Raw genomic sequence first — 27,864 nt, 5'->3', positions numbered from 1 at the left:
AGTTGGTCTCAACACAGACAGAAATGAAACCACAACCAGAAAAGATCCACACCAACACAGATACAGATACAGATACAGATGTGTGTATGCCTCAGTGGAATGTCTTAAGGATTTGTTTCCTGCATGTGTATGTGCTTGAACATGTCTGCAAAGACAGTTATAACAATGCAAAGGGCGACAACATGAAAAGACAAGAAGAAACGAAACACACGACAGGTATTGCATTTGAATTTGGTGTGTTGTATGGATAACATGAAGAGGCCTGTCCTTGATTAACACGACTATAGCTAAAATAAATGTCCAACAGCTAATTTAATTAAGTTTATATCTTATGTTATTTTGGTTTGGTTTGTAAAAAAGTCTTTAAAAGTCTGATGAGTTTTAATGAATCCAAACTGTGAAAGTCCACTTTTCTTTGTATCCCATCCTTTGCAGTAATCAATTCAAACATATTTGTATTTGGAAACCCAGGATGCATCAATGCAATGTAACCGTCTCAGAACAGGTCTTCTAAGGACAACCTGCACAGATCAGAATTGTGAAGAATCCTCTGCAGATGCACATTTCCTCATACACTGGTAATAATAACATGACCAAAGCCAACTGACATGCAGTCAGATCATTGACTTGCACAAGTAGCAATAACACAGTGTAGAAATATTATGTTGCAAGTCAAACTTCCTGCATTCAAGATGTTAGGTAAAAGTATTAAATGTAGTGAAGTAGAAAACAGAAGTCCCTCAACATGATACTTACATTGTTACCATTTGCCACTAATTCATGTGAGGTATATTTATGTATATATGCATTTGATAAGATCACATTTAATTAAATATTTAATTACGCAACATTATTGATGAAGGGGAAAAAAAGCTAATCGGAGAGCAGAGTGCATTTTAAAAACCCGTAAATAAGTATGGAGTATTAGATAAAGTTCAGTAGACTTTACATGACGTGGTTCTAATGTAAAGTACCGTGTGAGGCGGCTCCTCCGTGCAGCGCTCCGTCTCTCTCCCTCCCCCCGCACTCCACACAGGCGGAGCAGCAACAAGCTACCGAGCCACCACCACCACCAGCACCACCAGCAGCAGCAGCAGCTAGCAGCTAGCAGCAGCTAGCGGTCTCTGTCGGGGAGCGAGGCGTACGTAACATGCTGAAGTTTAGAAACACGGATTCCTCGACTTGAGCGGACGCGAGAGCAGCGTTTGGTGAAACCTCAGCCGTCCGACGACACCATGGCTCGCCGCGGGCTCTCGTAACACTCGGTAGTTTGCGGTGTTTGGAGCTTTCAATGTGCGAAAAGTCGCTCGGCGTCTCCTCGTCGTTGAACAAGATGGCAGCAGGAGCAGCATCGTTGCAGGATTTGACTGTGGAGCCAGCCCTCGATGCTAGCATGTTCCTCGACGCTCTGGGTGATAAGTTTTACTGGTCTTACTGAAGGTATGACACCTTATTAGACCAGGACAGGCTCTGCGCTGTGCTGGTGTTTGTATTTTGTGTCATTTTAAACGTGGAGACGACTTTGAGCAGAGCTAGCTGACGCTAGTTTGCTAGTGAACTGTTAAGCTAGCCAACTTCAGTATGCTCCGTTTTTGGAGATTACGTTATTGTTAGCAGCAGAAGCTAATTCACAAGTTAGAGCTAACGGGGAATAACATTAGTATTTGTCCAGTGCTCTTTAAAGAGCGCTCACTTGTTTGATTTTGATTTGGAGTAACTTTAGCCGTGTATTTTGTGTATTTTGGAGTTGAGAAGCAATAGCTTCATACTACTATAAAACTGAAACATTGGGTCTCAGTACGTTTTTAAATGGTATACTTATTAAATTAAAATGTGAGTAAGTAAGCATCTGTCCTGATCACATATCAGCCATTGTTTATCCGTCTGTCATGCACAACATAAATTTCAACAGGTGTCTAGGCTGGTGTTGCCCTTCCCCCAAACACGCACATATAAATACACAGCACCATTTGCTAACTGTCTCCTAGATTGATCAGCAGCACATTGCGTGTGCAGCTGGTTTACTTTTGCTACTGTGAAACGCACCACAAACACGCGTGTGCATGCACACACACACACACACACACACACACACACACACACACACACACACACACACACACACACACACACACACACACTCTCTTTTGTGTCATGGATCTCATTTTCAGGCTTGAATCTTGTCACCCTGTGGGATATGAGGCCACCTAGTTTGGCAATGAGGATAGAGCAGAAGGTATCACAGCTGCATATGTGCAAATGTAACTCCAAAGACTGATAGGTATGACACCTTGGCACACAAGGGTGAAATATTGGCACCACACCAGCCATATGGTGGTGGTTCCTTTTTGCAATTCAGTTGCATCATAAGGTTATTATCAGTATTTATCAGACTTGCAACCGTGCTTGGTGAATTAAAGCACACACAGATGTTTACTTATCAGTAGAAGAATACTGTCTTATCTGTTGTCCATAAAGCTCGCTGGAAGCCTTAAATTTCAATTAACGTCTTAATTCAGTAGTTGTTAGCTCTGTTTTACACTTATATTATACTTAGTAATATTGATTGATTAGAAGATATTATATTATTTATACCATAACAGTTGTTCTTCCCCTCTGTCAGTGGTGTGTCTGTTACAAATTGCTAGCCCTACTAGTCACAAGATGTGAAGTGTGTTGCATTGTAATGTTGACACTGAGGCACACCCCTCTGCTTGTCTGAGCCTGTGTGTGACAACGTCAGTAGTTAGGAAGGCCATTCCCTGTGAGCAGGCCTTCCTTGTTGAACAAAACTTTGTGTTAAAGACAACCATCTTTAAAAATGTGTTTGTAGAATGTGTGATATAGCTTTAAATCAGGAACTAAGTGAGTCAAGGTATAAAGTACGATCACAAGCCTCTGTTTGGAAGTATTCAGGAAATGTGTCTGACAGGCTAGTCCGCTGCCTATTTTTGCCTGTTTTCACAGTGTTATGAAAGGAATGTTCCTATAAAAAAAGTTTTTTTTTTTTTTTGTTTAAAATGGTGTATTTACAGATCAGGATTGAATCTGCAGAGGAAAAGCACTTGGAAATCCACTATTCAGCTCAGATTTGGGCCATAGTTAGAGGGCATTTGTATTAAATACAAATTAGAACACTGACCACAGCAGCTGTACGTTTACACAGGCTGTATACAGTAGACATCACACTAAGCTCTGTAGGATGGACTCAAATGTGGGTTTCAGACAACAGTCGTTTCAGTCTAAATATCTGTGAAATGTCACAGTTACAGAACACTTGTCATGCTTCATGGTGTATAATTTCCCCCTGGGGTACTGCTTGCCTTGTGGTTCTACTTTGTGTGAAACTGACCCTTGAGTGTAGTGTTCAGGGACAGGCCAGCGATGCAACGGGCTTCCCCCATCTCCTGTTACATTAGACAAGTTCCCTTTTCTAGTAATGGTGACATGGTGGCTTGGATTGACAGCTTTTATTACGGCTCTATTTAGACCACAGTGTTGAACAGTAGGATCTTGAAAGGGAAGGTGTTTTTATTTTTACTTTAACCAATTACATTTCTTTGTACCAGCCTAAAAATGGAGATTTTGAAGTGAATTTCCAGTATCGCAGTATTTACATGTTTACATAGAATATCTCAGCAAAGTAAGCAATGATGTAGGCAAACCCTATTACCTAAAATATAATTGTGCTATCTTTAGTAAAACCTTACTAAGTGAGTTTTTTATCTCCTGTTTTTTAGGTATGGCCTCACAAGTTTTGATTTACCCATCACACCCGCACTCAGCTCAAACAAGTGCCTTAGGAACCAGCATCAGTGGTACCAGCAGACACATCGGTGAAGCCCACCGCCGTAATAACACCAGCAGAGCCTTTCAGAACCGACCCCTGCCCAAGACCTACGTGATTGGAGTCAACTACGGTATTGCCTATCCCAACAACGTTATCCCATCCTCTGCTTGTTCTGATTCAGGACGACAGTACAGTGGAGGCCAGCTTGAAGAAAGGGAGCAGTGGGCACTGCAGCCAACAGGATTGCAGAGAGAGGAGAGGTGGGATCGACAAGGAGAAGGTCCAGTTGGGATACGCGATCAGTTGTCTAATTGCCCACAGGGTGAGGACAGTGGTGGACATCCATCAGGAGTTGGCTTGGGCTGTGGGCTACTGAAGGGGCCTTGTACGAGAGCAGAGGAAGAAGAGGGCAGAAAGAGACGAGGACAAGCAAAAGGGGGATACATTAATCTTCCAGATACAGGTGCCACCCAGAGATGTCAACGGCAACCGCATGAGAACAGCTGCATTGGGACCATGCAGATAGTGGAGGAGGTATCTGCTATATCTTCACTTCCTCCCCCTGTGACCATGTTGCAAACCAGCACTGGGAACAATGCAGACACTGTCAGAGTAGGGGGCGGAGGGACGCTGCCTGCTCAACACAACAGGGTTGATGGAGTGACCGGTATGGGAATTGTCGTGGATGGTACTGAACATGGGCGTAATGGTAGTACTGAAGCAGTGGCAGGAGATACAGTGACTAGAACTGGATCAGGAGATGGTGACTATCAGTTAGTTCAGCACGAGGTTCTGTGCTCCTTAAAGAACAGCTACGAGGTGTTGGAGTTTCTAGGTCGTGGTACCTTTGGTCAGGTGGTGAAATGCTGGAAGAGAGGCACGAATGAAGTGGTGGCTGTAAAAATACTAAAGAACCATCCATCCTATGCACGTCAGGGACAGATTGAGGTGAGCATTTGTGTGTTTTGTGTGAGTAGAGCAATTTAACGTTAACTGGAAAAACTGCTTCTGTTGTCATTTTTAATCAGCATAAACTGCGTGCAGTATGCTCTTTGTGAATGTCACAGATTTTAAAACTATCAAATGATTTCTGGCCCTTTTTTCTCTTGATGGTCTGAACTGAGTTATTTACTTCATTGTTCTGCAATTCCCAGGTGGAGATCCTGGCCCGTTTGAGCAGCGAGAATGCAGATGAGCACAATGTAGTACGTGCTCTGGAGTGTTTTCAGCACCGCAGCCACACCTGCCTGGTGTTTGAGATGCTGGAGCAAAACCTCTATGACTTCCTTAAACAGAACAAGTTCAGCCCACTGCCACTCAAAATCATTAGGCCTATTCTTCAGCAGGTAATAAGATAAATAGGAACAGTTGAACTTTATTAAACCCTGATTAATAAATTCGGGAGTAATGTAAAACCAGGAGTATCCAGGTAATATGGCCTTAGTCATGGTCATACACAAATGCAACACATATACACAAAACACAGCTTTCTCTTAGTCTCTTAAGTACATCAACAACAATTGTTATTTATTGTCAATCTTTGCAGGTGGCAACAGCCTTAAAGAAGCTAAAGTCTCTGGGTTTGATCCATGCTGACCTGAAGCCAGAGAATATCATGCTGGTAGACCCCTCCAGGCAACCCTACAGAGTGAAGGTCATTGACTTTGGCTCAGCCAGCCATGTCTCCAAGGCTGTCTGCTCCACTTACCTGCAATCAAGATACTACAGGTGATAACCTTTATCAAAATTTCTTGATTATCAATTTTTCACCAAGAAAATATAATTTAGTTCCAAAACTATTTTTCACCCAGATTTTCAGCTCTCATTAACCTTGAAAGCACAAGGAGACACCTTACAGTATGTGACTGTAGAGTTGGGTGAAATACCTACTAATAGGTTCTTCTCTGCATTTTATGACAAATTGCACTAAAGTAATATGATCAGGAAAAGTGTGTGTTTTAGACATTTCAGATAAATTAGAAGTCCCATCCCACCCCTTACACAGAATAAAAGTAAAAGTGAAATGTATTTAATTTTGAATACTAGGCAGTTTTATTATGACAGTCAATATAAAAGGTTCCGCTGCTTCCTAAAAGTGCAAAATGTTCAGAAATGAGAGTAACAGGAAACAGTATTCTTAGGAAGATCAGATTTGAATTGAAATGCCATATCATTTGTCATCATGATATACCAACACAGTGAGCTGATATAGTCCCCTGGGTAATGGTTGTTTATGTGTGTGTTTCCCACAGGGCTTAGCAAAGTTTTGTCTCAGCTTTATGTGTTTAGGCCTCCTCTGTTCTTATGTAATGTGAAGTGCTTGTGCTCTGGACTAACCTGCACACTCTCACTGGGAGCTCCATGTGTCACGCACAACAGCACCCCCCCCCCCCCTTTTCTATCTTGCACTTTTTGTTCTCTTTGACTGTTTGCTTGTCTGTCTTTCTTTGGCTCTTTCTTTTTTGCGCTCATGCACTTTTAGGTGCATGAATGCATGCATGCCTGATCTGTGTTCAGCATGTCACGCCCTAAACTCTGCTGCTGTTGCATAACGTGCAGAGGAACTGAAATGTTTATATGAGGAACAGCGTCATGAAATATTTGGCGTGTCTCTTAGGCTGGGGTGAGAAGAAGAACATGGCTGTGAAATGCAGCCAGGATTTGAGACATTGTTTTGCAGAAGAATGTCATTTATTTTATTAAGCTTTTAGCTTGTATTATGTCATCTGATACGTTAAAGACCCACAGTGGTTAAAAATATAATAGTAGAACATATGTTCAACACCAAAACCTGTTCTCTCATTTAAAATATTCTGTAAACTGTTGATGAATCATTGTGGTCTTGTTGGCATGTGGAACTTTGTGGCAAGTAACACATTTAATGACGTCCTAGGTTGTTATCAAGTCAAAGTATTTCCTTTTTAATAAACACACAGGGACAGTAGGCTGGCCGTGTCATTCACCTGCACTCATACTAGCAAGTTTCAGCAAGTAGGTCGATTGGGTTGGGTAAACTATTGCAAACTCTTTAAACATTGTGCAATCTATGGCAAAAGCTGTTGCGATACAGGTATGTTTGCAGCTAATGCACTGCACACACCCTGAACTGTGCAGTTCTGGTTTTATTGCCCTTTATAAAACAAAACTCTTTCTAAGTTAACTCATCTGTAATTTCTGCTAGTTATATATATAAATCAGGGCTCAGAAATGCGATGGCTTGTTGTCCTGTAGTAAATTCCTTTAGGCTAAAATGTAATATATAAAAAGCCTTAGTGCTTCAAAAGACCAGTGTTAACCATAGATGCAACTTCTCCACTTTAGTGAAAGCCACTTTCTAGCCCTCCCTCTGTGAGAGATGATGAGGAGAGTGGAGCCATAGCTGTTGCATAACATAAAGCCCTTGCTCTGCAGTTGACCTGGTTAAGTGTGTATAAGTGTGTGTTCATGTGTGCTTTGTGTGTTTAGTCTTGGAGCAGCATGGCAAAGCTTAGATCATAGAGCAGTTTAAGAAAAAGGCCCTGGCACAGAATTTCTGGGAGGTCATTCAGGACACAGAAGGCCAGGGAAGAATGTGGTATGTGAAAACCCGCATTTAGATCCAGGAAAAAACATTCAGACATTCCTGTGTGTGCCTGGGTGTGCTCATATGTGGACATTTGTCCATCCAAAAGCTGCCAAATCTGGGTATTTCATATAGTTTACACAGTGTACTCAAACATGCTTCACAATATCTCATTTCAGATGAGATAAAGAGCTTCTCTGAGGATAGAAAATTTGTGTCAAGATTGGTAACTTTACCCGCTGGAGACACAAATATATGTTAACTTGAAAAGTATAACAGTTAACAGTTAGGTAACAGGTAACAGTTAGTTTAACAGTGGCCACCGGCAGTGTGTAACAGTGTGTCTCTTTGATAGCTTTTGGCTTAAAAACATCTGTTTTTACATTCTTACAAAACATATATTCAAAGAGAACAGATGCACACCAGCGCAGGCAATTCCTACATGGTTTCTCTGCATTTACCTCCTTTCCTGTCTCCCATTCACTTTGTGTTTGTGTGTGTGGGAGTTGGTGAAACCATCACGGCAGCTGGTAGTACATGCACATTTGGAGTTTACTGTATACAAGCTTTAGCAGGTAGTATCTGCGTTCATACGGCCATGTTACCACAATTTGTTTGTGCACCAGGTTATCGGCACAGTGCTTTGCAGAACGTAGTGTCTCCTAATCAGTAGGACTCATATCGCATAATGGCTACACTGTATTGTTTTGTTACCATAGTGAAGCTGTTAAGAAATGCTGTACTCACCACAGTGGGTAGGAGGAGTTTTTTTTTTTTAATAAAGATGTTGGGTTTTCCCTGGATTTTCCAGAACCATAGTTAGAGGTTTGTATTGCCAGAAATGTGGCTTTGATGCAAAAAAACTTAGAGTTAAGGTGCTGTGAACACTCTTAAATGTACTGCTGGGATATGAAACTACGTTTATAAAATCAGGATTGCATACATCTCTCCCACATGTAGTGAAGCTGAACTTCTTAACATTGCATCCAGGTTATTATGTTTTGTTGATGCCAGTGAAGATTGTTTATCAGCATGATCATGTGGACACCATGCTGACAGATTGCAGCCTGCAAATTACCGGTTGTCATATAACATACACGAATGGTACTTTGGTCACTAACACTGTCATCATTAGCGTGAATGCTGACTGGAAGGCATAAATTTGTTCCTCCTTTACTAATTCTATACAGATCTCTATTGAACATATAGTGTAGTTTCTGTTGCAATGCTGTTAATCTAAACCTGGAACTTCCAACCAGACTAAATGAGCAAACTGCATTTTGGTTCAGCTGTTGCCTTTGACTAGGAGCAGTTAGGGGCATTTATGCAGTGCTGCTAGTGCTCTTTGACTCAGGTTGATTCTTCCTGTTGGTACATTCCCATGCATGATTATTTGAATGTTACTCTGTTGTTGCCCAGCAGTGATACATATTTGTGTCATTTACTGATAAAAGGAGTTTTTGGTATAGATAGAAGTAGTTAGTTTTAATTAATATCTGTGTATGGATATACCCTCTGACTCACTGGGGTGTTGCACAGGTGCTGTTGAGTTTCCACTCCTGTCTGTCGCTATTCAGCAGTTGTCCAGATAAAATCCAAAGTATTAAACACAGCAAACAACACACCACAGCTTATAGTGAAGAACAAACATTATTTCAAACTAACCCTGTTGTATTAACTGTAGGACAGTAAATAACTTGTAACATTATCAAATAATGTTACAAGTTATGCATGTGTCAGTTACAATTGGCCCTGGGTGGACCTTATTGGTTCCTAGTGATGCAAATAGAATCAATCTACAGACACAACTACAGACATGGTTACTTGGTCACCTGGATAGAAGTATGAACTTGAACTCTGGTTTGTAAGCATAAGTCTTGTAGATAGGAGCCCCTGGCAGAAGCTGTTCAGCGCTTGTCATGCTCCAATGTGTTGTTGCCATGGTAGCATGACACAGCAGGGCCTGGTGAGGTGGCTCTGCTGTCCTGGGGGGGACTGGTGACGTAAAACCGCCTCCTTCAATGAAAATGAAGTACTGGGCTATGTGAATAATTCAGCTAAGCAGATCAGGTGGAAGGAAAGACGGCTGTAACCTTAACTTGCTTACAGATTTAGGCAAATTGTGCAAAGTCTCTTTCTCCTAGGTGTGATTCCTTTGTCGCAGAGGTGTTTTTCACACTAGCAGTTGCATTACAGTAGTACATGTTGTATACATGCCATCTTCAGACGTGTCGTTGCTGAGCTCTCTAAGGAAGGCTCTCAAATTCTGACCTGGCCCCTACTAGTAATCTTAGTCTTTTTTTTCTAAAACGTATCCACATGTTTAGATGTGTTTGACTGTCATCTTCACACTGGCAATTTCATTCCACATAAACCTCTGAAACAAGAGTTGTTTTCACTCAGCTAGGGACTTTTTACTGTTCTGGAAAGTAAAACTGTAGAAAAAACAACTAGCAGTGTTTGAAGAGGATTCACACGCCTTCATTTTTATTGTAGATTTAATTAACTTGGCCTTTTTTCCCCTATGTCTTACATAATAACCCATCATGATAAAGTAAAAGCATGTTTTTAGAAATCACATTTATTAAAAATGCTAATCACAAAGAAGAATAAAAAAATCCCCCAAAAAATTCTGACCATTTGATGTGGCAGCTTGTTCTTGATGCTGGACCTCAAAAAAGGACTGTGGTAAAAGTGGAAACTGCTGTTGTCTGGAGACCTCTTTCTTTCTAATTCCAGCTAGACCAAGGGTTTTGAAAATGTAACACAGTGTATTGTAGTGTTTTTTAGAGGGTTTGCTACACATGCTTGTTAACTTGCATGTGACTTGATCTGCTGTCGCACCCAGTAAGCCTTAGTAATGAAGCTGGATCTGTTGGATATGTGATCATCATGGATCAGTTTTGTCTACAGGTGTAGAAGCACAGGGCTTAGGTGTCCTGTGCTGAGTCCTAGCTCATCAAGTTTAACACCACTCACAGTAGCATAAACACACACTGAGATACTGTGTGTGTTTGTGTGTGTTGCTGCAGTGTGTTCCATACAGTATGCAGTGTTTGTTCTTGTCGTAACTGATGCTGATGCTCTCTGGTGTGAATAGTTAGTTCTGGAACCTCGTCTGCCTGCCAAACGTGTGTGTGTGTGTGTGTGTGTGTGTGTGTGTGTGTGTGTGTGTGTGTGTGTGTGTGTGTGTGTGTGTGTGTGTGTGTGTGTGTGTGTGTGTGTGTGTGTGTGTGTGTGTGTTCGCACCTTCTGGGAGCAGCAACACAGGTCAATTCATTTTTGTGTCCATTTTAATCCGATCACTGTTTGTTCACGTGTTTTTCAGCACTTGGTCGAAAGTAGAAAAATACCTTTTAACTGAATATTACTGGAGCAAGGCCGTAGTGAAACTAGTCAAATCCTATGGCAGCACATCTGCTCATAAAACACCAGCGGAAGCCAAAGTTGTCATACTAAAGTACAGCTAAACGTTTTTTCTTCTAGGTTTTTGTAACCTTGAACAGTCTCATTTTAAGTTTGTCCTCTTGTTTCTTTTTCCTTTTCTGTTAAGTTTAAGAGTTTGAATGATTTCACATGTTGTAATTTCTTTAATTATGAAAGTGATTCTTGTCTCTGACCAAAGCCACCTCTGATGTGGAGCACTAACTCATAAAAACAAATGAATGTTTGAGTCAGTCTAGCCCTCTTTTTGTTTTTTTGTGTGTTACATAACTTTTCTTCTTCCTCTTAAAGGAACAATTGCAAATGACAAAGTGCAGTTTCCTCCTTCAGGACAAAGAGAACAGAAAACATGGCCTCTGATGAACACATAGAAACACACATTTGTTCACATTCATACTTGCATAGAACAATGAGCAATTGCTCCATTTATCACCCCGTAATACCGTTACATTATGGTCTTGCGTCCGGTTGTTGCTTAGCAACAGTCTTTTCTCCCTGTGGTCGTCACAGCAGTTGTTGCTATTTGCAGCACTGTTGCTCAGCTGCTGTGTTCGCGCCTAATAGCCCTTTGTTTTCATACTCCACTTCACACTACTGCTGCAAGATTACTAGTCCCCTTTGAATTGCGTAATTGGCAAAACCCATTCGTTGGAAGGGAATTAGTTCTTTGTTATAGTAAGAGTGCACGCTCATTATAATGGTTGTAATGTACAATTTGAGATGGCCAATTTACCATAGTTTATAAGGGTGTTGGTGCTTACTAAGTGTCATACACCAGTATTCCTAGGCTCTATTAAAATGCAGATTGTTTCAAATCAAATGTTATCTAAGGTGAAATAGGGTTATATAAACCTAACATGGGAAGATGGCAATACCTTAATAGAGCCTAATTTTCCTCAACTACAGCCTAGCTCTTCTTAAAGTTTTAAATGGAGAAAAAAAATTGCAGGTTATTGACAAAATAATTGTTAATTCAAGTGATTACATTTTCTCCTACAAGATTTTGACAGACTTATAAATGTTTCCTAAGACACACAGTAGTAAATGTGGTTGAAACGTGCCCTGAAATACCAGGAAATGCTGTAGGAATACACGTGCTAGGTTATGTGTTTTCACCTAGCACCACACTGGAACGCTTCTGATGTTGGATTACCATTTAGCAGTGCTAAATTTGATGCGATACTTGAAAAACGCTATGTCATTACTGACGTTTCAGGGTTTGGTAAAGGGTCTGCCAAGTTGAGCAGTGTGTCCAGTTCCTAATATAGATATTTATGTGGTTGACAGGATTTGCACTACCCTCTAAGATATCTTACCTTTCCATTCCCCAGACACATTTTTTTCCCTTTGCCCTTCACCTTCTCTTTCTGCACTCCATGCATCCAACATACAACTGCAATTCTTGCGAAGTCATAGACATGTCATAGACATGCTGTGACAGCGTGACAGGTTTTTGATTATACATGGTGACCAGCTCCCCTATGTAACATTTCCTTCCTGTCTTTTCTCTCTGTAGGGCTCCAGAGATTATTTTGGGCCTGCCATTTTGTGAGGCCATAGACATGTGGTCACTTGGCTGTGTGATAGCTGAGCTCTTCTTAGGCTGGCCTCTCTATCCCGGAGCGCTGGAGTACGACCAGGTAACATTATACACACACACACACACACACACACACACACACACACACACACACACACACACACAAAAAGTAGGGGCTTCTGTATCTCACACACACGCCAACTCCAACAGAGACACCCTAAAGGCATATCCTCCTTACCTGCTGTAGGACAGGGACTAGAAACGATGAAATTAATTGTCATTCAAATGAAATGACAGTTTTCAAAAATGAATATATATTTAAATAGTTCTTAGCTGTAAAGCCAAAACTCAACAGTACACTCATTATATAGTTAAACCTTTTGTTGCTCTGTGATCTCTCTCACTGTACGACTGAAATCCAGCATGAAATCCACCTAAAACTAATCTGGTCTGGGTGAATCAGGAAATTGTTTAGAGCAGTGTGTGATTACCTTCCCACAGGGCTGTGCGGTCTAAACTATACAACTGGGACTCAAATAGAGTCCCCCGGCCAAGGAGAGGGAGCATGGGAAATGGCCTACAACACATTCACAGACAAGAACAGGATTAAACTATGTTGCACTATAGGCAGCTTTGTGAAGACTATAGTCAAGATCATCATGCTTTTACTGTATGAGTTGAGAAATGTGCAACAAGGAAAAACTTGTTATATTTTCGTGTCTTGGCGTGCATTATGTTTGGAGAAAATGATACATTTGACTTTTTATCAGCATTTACAAAGTTCTCCAAAGCCTTTGCCAAACCAAACGTCTATTTGTTCAGTTTCCTGAACCAAACATGTTGGTTCTTTGACCTTTTTAAAAATGAGACCTTGATTAATGTGTAGCCATGTGGAGTTCTGTATAAATTTCTTTTGGCAGTGTGACCTCCAGCAGCAGTGAGCAGTGCGAACAGTCATCAGTCATAGATGGTGATTCGTAGAGCTTCGTAGAGCTTCGCAGAGCTCTGTTGTACCACTGGGGCAGGACACATAGTCACACACTCACACGTGCACACTGAGCCCCCAAAAGCATGCAGTGCTATGCCAAGGCTCACTGCAGTTCCACTCTACACAGCAAAATGTATTTATAAACATAAGCCTGATGGTAGACATGCGTACACAAACACACACATACACCCCGTGGTGAGCGTTCAGTGCACCATCAGCAGGTTCTCAGTCCAGTGCCCTCTGGCCAGTCGGTGTTTGTTCTGGGCTGTAGACATGTGCACGTGTGCTTATGCGTGCACACACACACGCGTATTTTCATTGATCACGGATTTTCAAGAGCGTGTGGTTTTTTGAAAGGGACAATCAAGAAAGGCCAGATCAGAACGTTGAGTAAATTCTTGCGAAAGTCAACACATGTGTGGGAATTTTACAGATGGTGCAAGACTACCAGCAAAATAAGTAAAATAAAACAGATTTACAAATCACTAGGACAGGTCATGTATTTTCACTTCATTCATGTTTGAAAACGTAAATGTTTATGTTTCAGTATTATATTCTTACTTTAAACAAAAACTCTATTGTGTAACAGATGTTACTGTCTTTATTTTGTAGTTGAGTGTGAAAGAAAGGCTAAAGCAGCCTCCTTGCTGTTATGGATTTATTGATCATAAAACCCATGAGGGTTCTGTTGAGCTGGAAAGCTGTGTGTGAAACCATGCTGTGCCTGGAATTCTGTGGAAGTCGTGCTGTGATGTAGCTGGCCGATAGATGACAGTCTAGAGAAGAGAGACTAAGTGTGCTCATCTCAAAGGGAAATTTCACACTTCAGGAATGTCCAAGTCAAGATCAAGTATTTCAGATCATTGCTCTTCTGTCTCCCACTTAACTTTGAAATAAGGAATTTAAAACATCAGGATTGGAGGATACGTATTGGCGTTTCTTAAGCATGAATTTACTATGTTGTGTCTGTTCTCTCTCTCAGGACACTTTACAGGTTTTAAAAGCTCTTTCCTTGTAAACTAAATCTTTAGTGTCTGACATTATTGGTAATTGTGCTAGAATTTGGTGACACGTTAATAACTTCTGACTCCCATCTCTGTGTGTTTGGCTTGTTTGCTGGATCCGCCCAGGGCTCTGTGAAGTGCTCAAACTATGTGAGTTTGGCAGAGCAGTAAAGGTTAAAGTGCAGCAATTCAACATGCTGTATTAGATAACTTGAAACTTATAACTGTTGGAAAAAATCCAGCTTACAGAGTTTAATGCAGTTATTACTGATTGGAGGTGATGTCTCTGCATCATTTTATCATGTAGGATTACACAGGTTTGGACTGCCTAACAAACTGTTGTTCTTGATGATTCCTCAACCTTTTTACAGACCTTTTAGCCCCTATACCTTAGCTGGCCATATAGCTACAAAGTACTAAAGCCTTGAACATGTTAATCTGATTACCACCCTTAAAAAACATGCATCATTCCAATACTGTCAAATCTGAATTTTCTCTATTTGGGAAAGGTTGAGGTATCTTATTTTTAGCTCATTGACAGTAATCCCAGCTTTTGTTTTCCATTTTTCTCTCCATGTCTCCACCTTTAATCATTAACTTCCCCATGTCTTCCCTTCTTCCTACCGACACTTAAATCTCTCCTTCCCTCCTCTTTTTCTGTTTTCTGTGTCTGTTCAGATCCGGTACATCTCTCAGACTCAGGGCCTACCGTCTGAGCAGCTGCTCAACAAGGGGACCAAGACTTCTCGTTTCTTCTCCAAAGAGTCAGACTCTCCCTATGCCTCATGGAGATTAAAGGTACTTGCTCATACAACCACACAAACACACACACACACACAACTTGCATACTGTATGCAAAACCCATTAGAGACCTGAAAACACAAAGCACACATCCTCCAGTCAACCACACGTCATGGTGGGTCATGGGTACAAGATAACATTTGAACTAAAAAAGAAGCACAAGACTTTCATTAGAAATTGTGGTGCATGACCATACAGTCAGAAATGAGTATGAAGTGGCAGTGCATTGCCAGTAGGAAACAGCTGTATAAGCTTTTTGAAACGGGCCACAGCCACAACATTCTTTGCTTAAGCAAATGCAAGACTGTGTTTAGACTACTTGCCAAGCTGACTGTAAATACATTTTTAATCTATGTGAGCCTAATATTTATCTCTTCATGTACCTCCCAGCAAAAGACCAGCTGCCTAATAGTTGGACTGCACAAATTAACATGGATACACACATAGTTTTCTCCCACTGCCCTGTGTTTATTTTATGTAATACTTTAACAACATTATTTTTGACAGACGTAATCATGATTACATTGTCACGGAACCATGTCAAGTCCACCGTGTTGCCTTCAAAACATATTAGAATTATATAAATATAATATTTTTGGCCTTCTTCCAGACAACAGAAGAGCACGAGAAGGAGACAGGACTTAAATCCAAAGAGGCCAGAAAGTACATCTTCAGCTGTCTGGATGACATAGCACATGTGAGTGCAGTTCATGTTAAGGCCTACACATGTAATTGGCATTTTCAAATGTATTGCTCTAGAATTTAAACCATGCTGAACAAAAGAAAGATGTGTAAATGAACTGTTGCTCTCTGTCCGCTTCACTGCTTCTATTGATCAGGTGAACTTGGTGCTAAGTCCTGATAACAGTGACATGCAAGCAGAGAAGACAGACAGGAGGGAGTTTGTGTCTCTGTTGAAGAACATGCTGCTGATTGATGCTGAGGACAGGATTGTTCCCTGCAGCGTCCTCAGTCACCCCTTCCTCACTATGACTCATCTACTGGACTATCCACACAGTAACCAGTAAGGCCAACACTTACACAAAACATTTACCTGCGCATTCAGTTTTCCTTTTTCTATGGTAACAATGTACAAACAGACAGACTTGATAAATTATGTTTGATTGGAGTATGAATTGAACTGTAACCTCTCTGATCTCCACCAGTGTGCAGTCATCTTTCCGCATCATGGACATGTGTCACGGTCGACACAACAGTGCAGTTTTCGACGCTCTCAACCAGAACACCATTCATTTCTCAAGGCCTCCTGTAGTTACCACTGCCTCCTCTGGCCTCCCACTTGGCTACAGCAATATACCAGTCCATACTCAGGTCAGATATGCATGTGCGCACGTGTGTGTGTTTGTTACAAGGTTACTGATCTTGCACTATGTCATTTAGCTTTTAGAGTTAGTGTCATTAAAAATGGTCTTTTGTTGACACCCTATTTTTTTCAAGACAGAGAAACACCCAAAGATGAGATAATTATGTAATGTTTCTTTGTATTGTTTCAATACTTTTGACCTTATGTTGCCCCCATCAGGATAAAAGCTGCTATGACACTTTAGAATAGCGCTTACATGTGACCCTGTTAGTGTTTTCGGGAGTCACTACTATCTATCTTTTTGCCCTGTCTGTACATCTCTTTTTTTCTGCCATTCATGGCACTTCTTCCAAATCCATCTTGAGACTGATTTTAAAAATTTCCCTCTCTCCTGATTCTCTTTTTTTGCCCATGACCCCACCTTATTTCCTTCCTTACCACTGTCTTCTCTGTCACTGCCTCCTTATACTCTTTTCTGATGCAGGCTATAACTCAGTCAGCACCCTCAGTGTTGCATCCTGGGATAGCGCTAACAACTGGGAATGGACAGTTTGGCTGCAGTGACTCTTTCCCACCTGCCCTTCTTCTTTGTCCTCCTCCCACCATGCAAGGTATGTAAACTGCATGCTTTGTTTAAGTTAACTCTTTAAATGATGTTATTTCCAATTTTACATTTAAATCAGTTTATGACAAATATTCTGAAAACATCACTCAATATGTTGCAATATAAAGTTTCTAAATATAAATCAGTGGTATCATAGTTTCAACAAGGTGCAATTAAATCTAACTCACTGGATTAATGACAGTTTGTTTTATTTATGCCATTTTTCTTTTTTTAAATAGGCAACCTTAATCAACCAGCAGGGTATTCTGTTCCGATGGTAACACAGGCCCCTCCCATACAGCCTCTACCAGTGAGGCCTGGTGTAATAGCTCAGGTAAGGCACACATTCAAACATGGCTTCTTTAGACCTCCTTTGCTCAAACATTATTTTGTAGGACATTTGACTGTTAACAATCAAATGTCCTACCATTTCCCCCATACATGTAGCAGGTTTGGTCCAGCCGGGGGCAGCAACTTCTTGTCCCAGCAGCCTGGCAGCAGATGACTCCAGTGGGTCCCCCACCTTCCCATCCCCCTCCACCACCCCCCTCCACCCTGACCAATGACACCACAGGGGGCCCACAGATGATCAGTGATTGGGGGTGAGTTCCCAAACATTGAGTCCCCCAAAATTAAAGTCTAGGAAATTCCCAGTTTTACTTGTCAAAAATATTTTAAATTGCATTCATTGGCAATACTTACAAACAGTAGTACAATATGTTGAATGTACTGTTAAAATAAAGAAAAGGGAGCAGCTAAACCTCTCTTGAACAAACTCACTTTTGTCAATGTCAGTGTTTTATCAATTTGCAAGTGCTGAAGGTTGCTTTTAATGTTGTTTTAAGGTAACACATTCCACCACGGAGAAAAAAACAATTCCTAGAATAATTAAAACAACTGTAATCATAAGAAATTTGTGCTTTTCACTTTCTTTCCAGGAAAGTGCATCCCCACAGCACCCATTACAGTTCAGTGATTCAGCAGCCTCTCTTGACTAATCAGATGTCAGCCCTCTCTGCTCAGCCAATCAACATTGGTATTGCTCATGTTGTGTGGCCCCAGCCAACCAATAAAAGGAACAGACACAGTCACAACAGGTGAGATTCTGTACCTCGAACTGCCCTGCCAAAAGTTTGGCACATAATTTTGGTGCAGGACCTGACATTTTTGCTAAAAAGTCAGTTACTAGTTTTTATCTAACGTATCAACTATGTTTAAAGGAACCTGTGCCATCCCAGTAACATCCATGTCTCAGTGTGTCGGAGCCCCAAGATGGCTGATGTTGTTGGTCAAGCAGTGCAGGGAATGGAGCAGCCTCGGAGGCAGGTGCCTGTGGTGGAGACCAGGCCACCAGAAGTTCAGAACACAGATGAAGATGATGCAAATGAGGAAGTGAGCTGTTTCAAAGAGGTAGCACCAAATGGTAACAGACAGCTGGAACTGTCCAATCAACAGCAGCGAGATGTGGCAGTCCTGATGGGTGACACACCAAGCCCTGCTCCCAGTGTGATCAGCATCCGCAGTGAACTGACCGACGAGGGCGAAGATGAAAACCCTCAGCAGTGTCATCTGAGCGAGTGCGTAACATCAGTTAGACAGTTAGCAGTGTAAATCAAAAATCATTCTGAACACAGATCTTCTGTTGCTAAGTAGAGCTGAGAACAGAATTATTCACTTGATTTTTAACTGTGCATTTGGTAAAAGTCAGAGCTGCTATTAGTTTTCATTTCCTTACTGAGTCATTGTAACCAGCAGATTGCAAATCTTAAACTACTGCTATCCAAATGACTTAACAAGTCTTAACATGAGAATTAAAATTAGTTTGAGCCTCTGACAACCTGCATTTTTCTGTCTTTAGGTGTAAAGAGGAATGTGCGTGTGAGGCGTGCAGAAACACCAGTGTGTCTATGGAGAGGGTGTGCTCCCTCAGCAGCCCTGACAGCAGCCTAAGCACCAGCTCGTTTGCTTCCAACTCAGTTCAGTCCAGCCCCTCTGTCTCGCCATGCAAGAGACCCAACAGGTAGTCATTTCTCATCTACATTTACATTTACATTTAGTCATTTAGCAGACGCTTTTATCCAAAGCGACTTACAAGTCATCTATATGTCAGGCACAAAAAGAAATGCAATGTTCTTTCAGTAATGTTACATTTGTTCCCTGCTGTGTTTAGCATGTCTGAGGATGATGACCATGAGAGTGGTTGTGACACAGTGGAAGGCTCCCCTACATCTGATACATCAAGCTCCCCGCATGGCAACAGCCCCTACCGTTACCTAGACAACAGTAACCACAACAGCCGCCCACCTTTGGCTGCCATGATAGCACCACAACCTTCCCCTGCAGTACGGGGCAGGAGCCCCCGCGGTGTCAGGACAATGGTGGTTCCACCAATGAGAGTGCAGAACAGCAACACTCAGGGAACAGAGGAGCGTGTCCAGAGAACGGGTCAGTGGAAATGTTTCTGCTAAGGATTACTGTATGTGTGCATGTGTATTCTTTGCGACTCATTTATCTTGTATAGTAAATACTGACATCTAAGGAGTATGTTTTAGATTTGAAAGTCAAGATAATTTGCAGTTTTTATAAAATTGAATTTTTTTGTTTTGCTTTGCTTTGTTTTGTTTTGTATTTTTTGCCTTAAATGTGCCACTGCTTGCCGCCTGTCATGTAGTCTGTCATCTGTGCTTTGGTGGTCTCTGCTTTGCAGGTCATATGGAAGCAGTAGGGGGTTACTGCCCCCTAGTGGGCCACAGAGGCTTTAACAGGTGATCAAAAGACAACTGCAGAGAACTGACCAAGCTGCGGTCTAATACCTCAGAAATGCATCCATAGCAGACATTTATCATTATCTGTGAATCCTCTTTTATGGCTTCCCCCATCAACGTATCAGCTGTTTTTAAAAAAGAATTAAGAAAGAAGACAAATTGTTACATAATTAGTTATAATAATCATTTGTAATTTTCGTTATTGGTGTTTTGTACCCATTTTGATCTAGTTCAGTCACCAGCCGGCAGGTTTGCAAATGACACTCATGAACACTGCTGCATCTGCCACCACAAGTGTGGCAGAACAGCATGCTGGGACAGTGCTCCTGACTTCTGTTTATTTCTTTATTTGAATGCGAACACTGTCTTTTATGACGTCAGATTCTCCAGTGTGCATCACTGATTTCACTGGCACACACAGATGCCACACAGTGTGCAATTCATGTACACAGAAATGCTGGGAGCACCATCTCAGCACGCTGTGTGCTTGGGCATAGATCCGCTTCCAGATATGCTCGGTGTTGTTTTCAGCAATATTTATAAATGCCAGCTGCTGAACTAAAACTAGATTAAACAGAAAACATGAATACAACACTAAACAGAGAGGAAATGTGAACTCTTTGGTTTCCAAATAATGTCTAGTGTAAGCTTTCATCAAGGCCATTTCAACCATTCATCAAAGCCTGTAATGTTAACTTATATGTTGCGCAGAAAAAGGAAAATGTTGAACGCACTTCTCATATAAGCTCTTGTTTGGAGTAAACCTACTGCCTGAACACAAGTGTATTGGTTCATTGGAGTAGGGGGAAAGTGGATGCATTTCAATAGGCTTTAGGTCAAAGCCTATGTTTTCTCTGCTAGTACTTTCCATGCAGCAAAGGCATCCCTAAGACACTGACCTGAGATCAGTTTCACCTGCTATTCTCCCCAAATGAGAATTAGAATTATTAATGGTGGAGTGAATTTAAAACTGATACAGATCAAAGTCCAAGGATCTACTCTGCTACTCAGGTGCCTGTTGTGAGTGCCAGCAGTCTCTCTCTCTTTCCGCACTTTATGGATGTTATTGTCTTCTTTTATGGTACTGTCCTGCCTTTATGTGGAAGACACATTTGCTTCTTTAATAGCAGCAGCGATAAAAATTACACTGTGGTCATAAAATGTTAAATTATAATTCCTCTATCCCACCAAGGCTAGACTCACACAGATATTTGCCTTGTGAACAGTGGTGGACACAGATCTTCTTAAACCTGATTGGAGAAGGATGTGTTTATGCAGCAGGTACCAATGCTGTCTCTGGTACCACAGTGTTGGTATAAAGACACCCAGTCCACATGAATGTAATTGAGAGGGATGGCATGTTTCAGTGATAACAATCAGTGCTTCTGTTTGGTCAGGGTACGGTGATCATTCATTATCAACAGTCTCAACAGTATCAATGAAATGTTTTCTGCTGTTTCATTCATGTGTAGGGTTTGAGCATCATGGAAAGTGTTTACTCAACTATCGAGTCTGAGCTCTCCTACTTATCCTGGATGATAGTTTAAAATTCTCAGTCTGACCTTCTGCATGTGTGTTGATTGTATGAAGTCTTGCTATTTGCTGCTCTGTTTCACTGTCTTTGGTCTTGCAGGTAAAGCAGACTAAAGCTGCAATCTATTTTTGCAGATCGTGTCTCCTCTAAATCACTTTTATCTTTACATTGTCCCAGTCTTAGAATCCTGGTCCCGGTCCAAAGGACGCTGCAGTCTCGTAGGACAACAGAGCACTCCCTCCTCCGTCCCCCTCCTCCCATCCGCCCCCCTCCTGTCCCGGCAGCAGCACCCCCTGGGCTTTGGGCAGGTTGGTTTGATTTTTTTCTTTTCTCTTATATGGTGACAATACAGAAGTCCTTAATCTGCTGAGTCCTAGAAAATCTATTGGAGAGTATTAATCTGATGACCTGTGGTTTGTAACAGAGTTGCAGAACATTTTTGTTAGAGGCAGCATGTCCAAAGTTTTCCTGGAGTAGCTTATTTATTTGTTTGTTTATTTATTAAATCATTTTCATTAGAAACGTATGTGGGCTGTTACTTAGTGGCATAAAAGCTGAGTTAATGCAACAGTTTGCACAGTGGGGGGTGGGAAGTGCATCAAGAAACAATATTTATACATCTTCTGTGAAAAGTTTAAACTTAAAGGTAGGTACTGTTTGAAGCAGAAAGTGTGAACACTCTTTGGATAAAATGTGTTACCAATGGCTTTTTGATGTTACTCAAATAGCCAAATATTAACAGTTGTTTATAGTCACAATTACAAATTGTAGAGATTGTATTGTCTGAGACAGCAAACAGAATTTGGTCTCCATTCTGCATGTGACAAAGGCTTGTTTTAAATAACTGGAGTTATGTTGTGGAACACACTTTTTCTGTGAATGAAATGTTCAGTATGTTTTTAAAAGACCAAATATGAACTTTAAGGGAATTGTTCCCGGTTTTTAAAGACATTCATATTGGCTTTCCTGATGAGAGTTGAGTGAGAAGATGGATACCACTCCAATTTATGTGTGGTAAATAAGAAAGTGGAGCTGGTCTCAAGTAATTTTAGCTTTGCATAAAGACTGGAAGAAAGAGGAAAACACTAGTGCAGTCCTGCAAACACAATCAGCCCAATCAACATAAACAGTTTTGATTTTAAATATGGCTGCTGTGTGAGAGTGCTCAGTGCTCCCAGTTAAGAAATGGTTCAGGACATAAGCTCTATAAGAGGTGTTGGTGGGTAATCTGCACTTCACAAGAAATAAAATAACTGTGTTTCCCTAATTGTTAAGCTGGGCCTTTATCAGATTGTTCTTGTGTCTCTCTCAGGTGCAGCCGTACGGCTCAAACCACAGCAACAAAGAGTGGAACGGCAACTATGGGCCGCTGCGACCGCACGCCTTCATCCCCCCTACTGTCCACACGCACACCTTCACACATCTGCCGCACAGCCCCACGCACACTTCAGCTGCCCCACATGCCCACACCCAGGGCCTGCCCCCACACACCCTGCTGTCCTACCCACCCAGCGGCCCCCTCACCACCGCCCACCACCCCCACCCAATCTTGCCCTCTCGGCCTGCTCCTCTCCTCCAGCACAGCTACGGTCTCTCCCACCCTCAAGGAGGCACTATAGTCCACCAGGTAACGCTGGGCATCAGCGCTCACCCCCACCACCCTGGACACCCCGCTCCCCACCCACACAGGCTTCTCCCCTCCCCGACCATCCACCCGCACCACCAGCACGGCTACGCCCCCCACCCCCACCCGTTCAAGCCTCCGTTCCCTCCTCCACCCCCTCCTCACCCATACATGGCCTCCCCAGCTGCCTACACAGGCTTCCCTCTGAGCCCCACCAAACTCGGTCACCACCCCCAGTTTTCTTATATCTGAGGAGCAGGATGGGTCCGCAGCAGTACCTTCTAATGAAGAAGGACAACAGGAGGTGGACTGGGGCTGCGACCTGGTCAGGCAGAGCTAGCAGCAGAGCACAAAACGGACACTTGTGATGAGGAAGATGAAATGTGGTTGACAAGACACGGACGGTAAAAGTGTATCATAGGAGAGTGAGAAAGAGAAACAACTAACTGTTCTGTGGATAACGTTTTGTGAGGACAACAAAACCACAGTCACTGTAATCCGAGGGTTAACGTAAAAAATTGGTGATTGTGTTTGATTGACAGAGCATCTGGAGTTCTGAACGACTTCCTGCTAAATCATGTCCGCCAATGGAGGAAACCGTGCTTGATTGAAAACAAAGCTTTAAAAGAGTGAATGAATTCACAAATAATGATGATAAGGAAATTTGAATTAAGAATGTGTTCTTTGCACATTACCTCCTGTCATTTGTTGTTTGGTTAGTGTTCAGAGAATATGATCTAATTAGAGGCTGGAAATCATTTGTTGTCGTTGCTGTCAGGCCGCTCAGCCTCCCCTTCCCTTTATCTTTGTTGCCTTGTAGCATGTGCTAGCCCTTCAGCTCTGTTTTTTAAGCCATCCCAGTCTGTATTAACCAGGATCAAACGCTCCTGTCTTTGTTTGAGGCAGACTTCACTGCTGCCGTCTCCCAGTGCCTTAAAACCAGAGTCTATTATGTTACTTCAGGAGCTTATAGATTGTATATTTAAATGGGCTTGCAGCACTTAACCTTCAGACTCTGAAAACGACAGATAAATATAAGGATATTGCTTGTGGTTTAGTTTTAATATTGGTTGGACTTTGGTTTTGCTTTCTAACTCAGAGTAAAGATTTACTTTAGCTAGAGGCTGCACATTTAGGGCTTTGACTGAATGAGCTTTTTCTGTACATAAAGAGTTATTTGATAATTTGATAATCTATTTCTATTCACTATAGTACTTAATTCATAACAGTATTGTCACTGTTTACTGTAACTTGCAATACAATCTAGATAGCCTCTGGGTTGCTGTGTTTTTATTATTTAGCATTTAGGTTAGATTTGCATGAATGCATTTTATGATTTAGATTTTTTGGGAGTGGCATAGACTAAAAAAAAAAAAGATAGTTTTATGTTTTTACTTTTAAATGCTTCTCAGTGTTGGAACTAACCTATCAACTTACAGTATCATTGCTGGGCTATCAAGTGTTAGAGGTGTATTGTAATTTTTTGGATATTTGTGTTAGACAAACCTTTTGTCCATGTATTGAAGCCTGTTGTCAGTTTTGATACATTCCTTCAGGGTGGATGCATAGCCTTTTTGTGTTTTTGATTTCCAGTGGCTTGTAGAGCTGCGTCTTTACCTGTCGTCATATCAGCTGGTATTTTACTCCAGGCAGCACCAAAGACTGTTTATTAATCATTTCTGAAGCATGGTCAATACTATTTCTCCTTTCACCTCCAGCATACTGTTGCAGTTATCCGCATTGGAATATATTGTGAGAGTTCTATTTTAAAAGAAAATGAGGTTGAGGTTTTATTTTTCTGAGCTATGTTTTGGCAAATTGTATTTGGAATGTATAGATAATAAGCTGCTATGTACTGATTATCTGCCACTTCGTAGCTGTGAATTTAGAGGATTAATCTCAATCTAGCCTGCAATTCTCTCGTTTGTATTGTAGTTCTGATGACTAGATACAATAGAAGTGGGGTTTATTTTGATCAGAGTATATTGAATGCTATTCCTATATGCTAGTGCCTCTGTATATTGGCTTTGTTGTTTTGAACTGATTGTAAACTGCTGTAATGGAAGTTTTTTCTCCTTTTTTTTTTTTAAATTCTGTTGCTTTTTGGTGTGTGCGTGTGTTTTTGTGTGTATTTAGCATCAGTATTTTAAACGTAGGCTGGGTTCACTCTTGGATTCTGTAACTGGTGTGTCATTGATGTATTATCCTAGTTTTTCTTCTGGTTCTCGTTACTGGACTGTATTTGCAACTCTTCGTACTGTACAACTAGTGCCTTTCTTCAAACAAGTGGCTGGCAGATGATGTCTTGCATCGATATCAAAGCAGTTGGAAATGTGTAGACTAGTTCCTTGTATGGGGATCAGCTCCTATTTTCACATCACGAAACCCCAAAGTTGTTTGTTTGATAGACTAAGATGAGTTCTGAAAACAATCTGTTTTTTTTTTTTTTCTTTCAATACATAATCCTAAGAAAGTACAAGTCAGGGAGTTACATTGTGCTCACCAACAACCACCGTGCAGTACTCAAACATATATGGCCTGAATATACACGAATGCAAAGCTTTATTCTCACACCGTGAATGTATTTGTGGGACTTGACATCAGTTTTCTGGTTTGCAAATGTGTTCAATTGTTTTTCTTCATTTCTAATGGCTACACAGAGTTTTCTCTCACTTTGTGATTGGGATGTTGACAGTTCTTGTATGCAGCTCTTTACCATGGGTAGACGTCATATATTTCCGTCAGGGGTTCAAAATGCTTTATTCATCAATCATGCTCTAAGGTTTAGGTCCAAAGTTGCCCCATCATCATCTGCTCATTGTATTACGTTGTTATGGTTTTGCTATGTTGTTTAAGTAATAGGTGCATATGATGTATTAGTCTAATATGCTACTGTGTTGACGATCCTTAAACAAGAGCATGTACTGTTAAGCTTGGAGTGCAGCCTAGAATTATAACTGATAGCTGTTTGTCATTGCACAATAATCTCTACTTCACGGAATCAGGCCTGGAGAGTATTTGGAAAACATGAACAGAAAATTGGAACTTTCTGTCATGGCTTGTCCTCATCAGGCATTAAATCGAGTCCCTGTTAAGAAATTGCAATAAACAAGAAGTGGGTACTTGATTTTCACTAACATTTCAAAGGCTTTCGTCTGCCTTCAGAGGCAATTTAGTCCCACACCTGCTTTTAACACAGTTCTCAACCGCTCATTTGGGTACTGGGCTGAAAACGAAACAGTGCAAAATTCAACTCCTAAGATACATTAGAGGTAGATTTTGGTTTGACACTTAATGTATTTAGACACAAATATGTAGACGTGGTTGCTAAATTGAAACTGTTACTGATCTAAATATGTGTAGGTTTGTGTGGCTTTATGATTATTTTTTTTCCTCTTTATTATTAAACGCTACACTAGTTTGACATGTAGCAACTGCACTGTGCAATATACAATATGAGGACTGGGAAAATGATTATTGTTTGGATGTAATAATGTGTGTCTTATCAGTTTGCGGTCGATTTCTTTTCCCCCCTCTAGTTCTCAGTGAGTTTCAGTGTGACCAAGCCTTATGTACTTTGTCACAAAAAGCGGGTTCCTTATTGGTGAGTGTCAAATTATGAATTGATGGTGTATTATGTCAAGATTCACTTTGAATTAAAAAAGATCTTTTGCTTCATTTATTGTTTGTTTGTTTCTTTTTTATTTTTAATTACACTTTGGTTGTGAACCACACTGCTCAGGATCCACAGGTGGTCATCCTCTTGTTCTAGACCCGGGCGTAACGTCATCAACTGATGCGTCACGTTTTCAGTGCTATGCCGTCATTAATGTCATTGTCCGCGAGGAGCTGGATCCCTGCACGCGACACGCTACGACACACCTGGAGCGTGACGTCAGAAGCGTGTTCAGCTTCACTACACTGTTAAACATTAATTTACTTGTTACATTTAGAAAGCAGCAGTCTGGACTCGGCCCGGTGAGACGCTTGCTGCATTTGAATGAGTTTAGGCCTGTGTCTTCACAGCATGCTGTCCTTTCTAACCACGACTGTGCTGTGGAGTCAGGTTCGCCATATTTATCCTGAATGTCTTGTGTTTGACTGCTGTCAGCTCAGAACTAGCATGAACCACTGGCCCTCCGTGTACAGGGCTGTCAGAGGACCTCCTCTGTGGGTTGGTTAAGTTAGGACAGTTAGGTCCAGGTTAGTGTAGCATATCCACAGGTTTAAACACAACACTGCTCCTACTTTAATAATTAAATCCATAAAACGAGATATTTAGCCTGATGTTGGCTGATATCAGTCAATACAAAATGGCGGTTGTCCGAGTGGAGAGTTTGTAGGCTTGTAGGTGTCAAAAGTAGCATTAAGATCACGTCATGACCAATTTATGAAGAAAACCAAATTATTCACTTAATGTTTTCCTGCCACTATATTGTTCTTCAAATCCAGATTAACGGGCCTAAATGGTGGTGGCATGTCCCGGTGTAGATGGTAAAACAGATCCCCGTTACCTCTGCACTAAGCTGCGTACAACGGGATCAGTTCGAGGACGAGTGCGTTTCCAGCTTTGGCTTTTATCCCACTGAAGAGACCGTGTGCGGGCAGACGGAGCGAGGGGACCGCTGCCTCCACCCCCCAGCAGAGGCCGCCTGACTCCTGCCGATCACTTCTATCCAACGATGGTGCAGCGGACCTCAGCATTAAAGCGTGAAGAGGGACACGGATGGGTTGTCTCTGCTCACATGTCTGATTTTTAAAGGTGGGATAATCAGTCGCACATTTTTGACCAGCACGTTACTGTGATTCGACCATAATTAAACCAAACACGCTGTTAGCAGCCAGAAGCTGCGTCAAGGTTCCCACAAGTAGCCAAAACAAGAC

At 41.5% G+C, this 27,864-nt stretch overlaps 1 protein-coding gene across 2 annotated transcripts; it reads left to right on the top strand.

Annotated features, from left to right (window-relative positions):
* Window positions 1–903: 903 nt before the first annotated feature.
* On the top strand, window positions 904–26,658 carry LOC113165839 (homeodomain-interacting protein kinase 3-like). 2 transcript variants are annotated; one of them, XM_026365609.1, is made up of 18 exons: window positions 904–1,440; window positions 3,741–4,738; window positions 4,945–5,136; window positions 5,337–5,518; window positions 12,313–12,436; window positions 15,007–15,126; window positions 15,740–15,826; window positions 15,969–16,153; window positions 16,296–16,461; window positions 16,938–17,064; window positions 17,297–17,391; window positions 17,508–17,659; window positions 17,996–18,154; window positions 18,278–18,634; window positions 18,916–19,077; window positions 19,228–19,502; window positions 21,534–21,664; window positions 22,669–26,658. In XM_026365609.1, the coding sequence occupies exons 1-18, from the start codon at window positions 1,386–1,388 to the stop codon at window positions 23,230–23,232; spliced, it is 4,131 nt and encodes a 1,376-aa protein (XP_026221394.1). In that variant the 5' UTR covers window positions 904–1,385; the 3' UTR covers window positions 23,233–26,658. The 2 variants fall into 2 exon arrangements, with proteins under 2 accessions (XP_026221394.1, XP_026221393.1); XM_026365608.1 differs by having other exon boundaries at window positions 17,505–17,659.
* Window positions 26,659–27,864: the final 1,206 nt, after the last annotated feature.

This window comes from Anabas testudineus, chromosome 6 (assembly GCF_900324465.2).
Source record: "Anabas testudineus chromosome 6, fAnaTes1.2, whole genome shotgun sequence".
Lineage (NCBI taxonomy): Eukaryota > Metazoa > Chordata > Actinopteri > Anabantiformes > Anabantidae > Anabas > Anabas testudineus.
The sequence above is the reverse complement of the archived record's forward strand: the minus strand, read 5'-3'. Positions and strand labels throughout refer to the sequence as shown.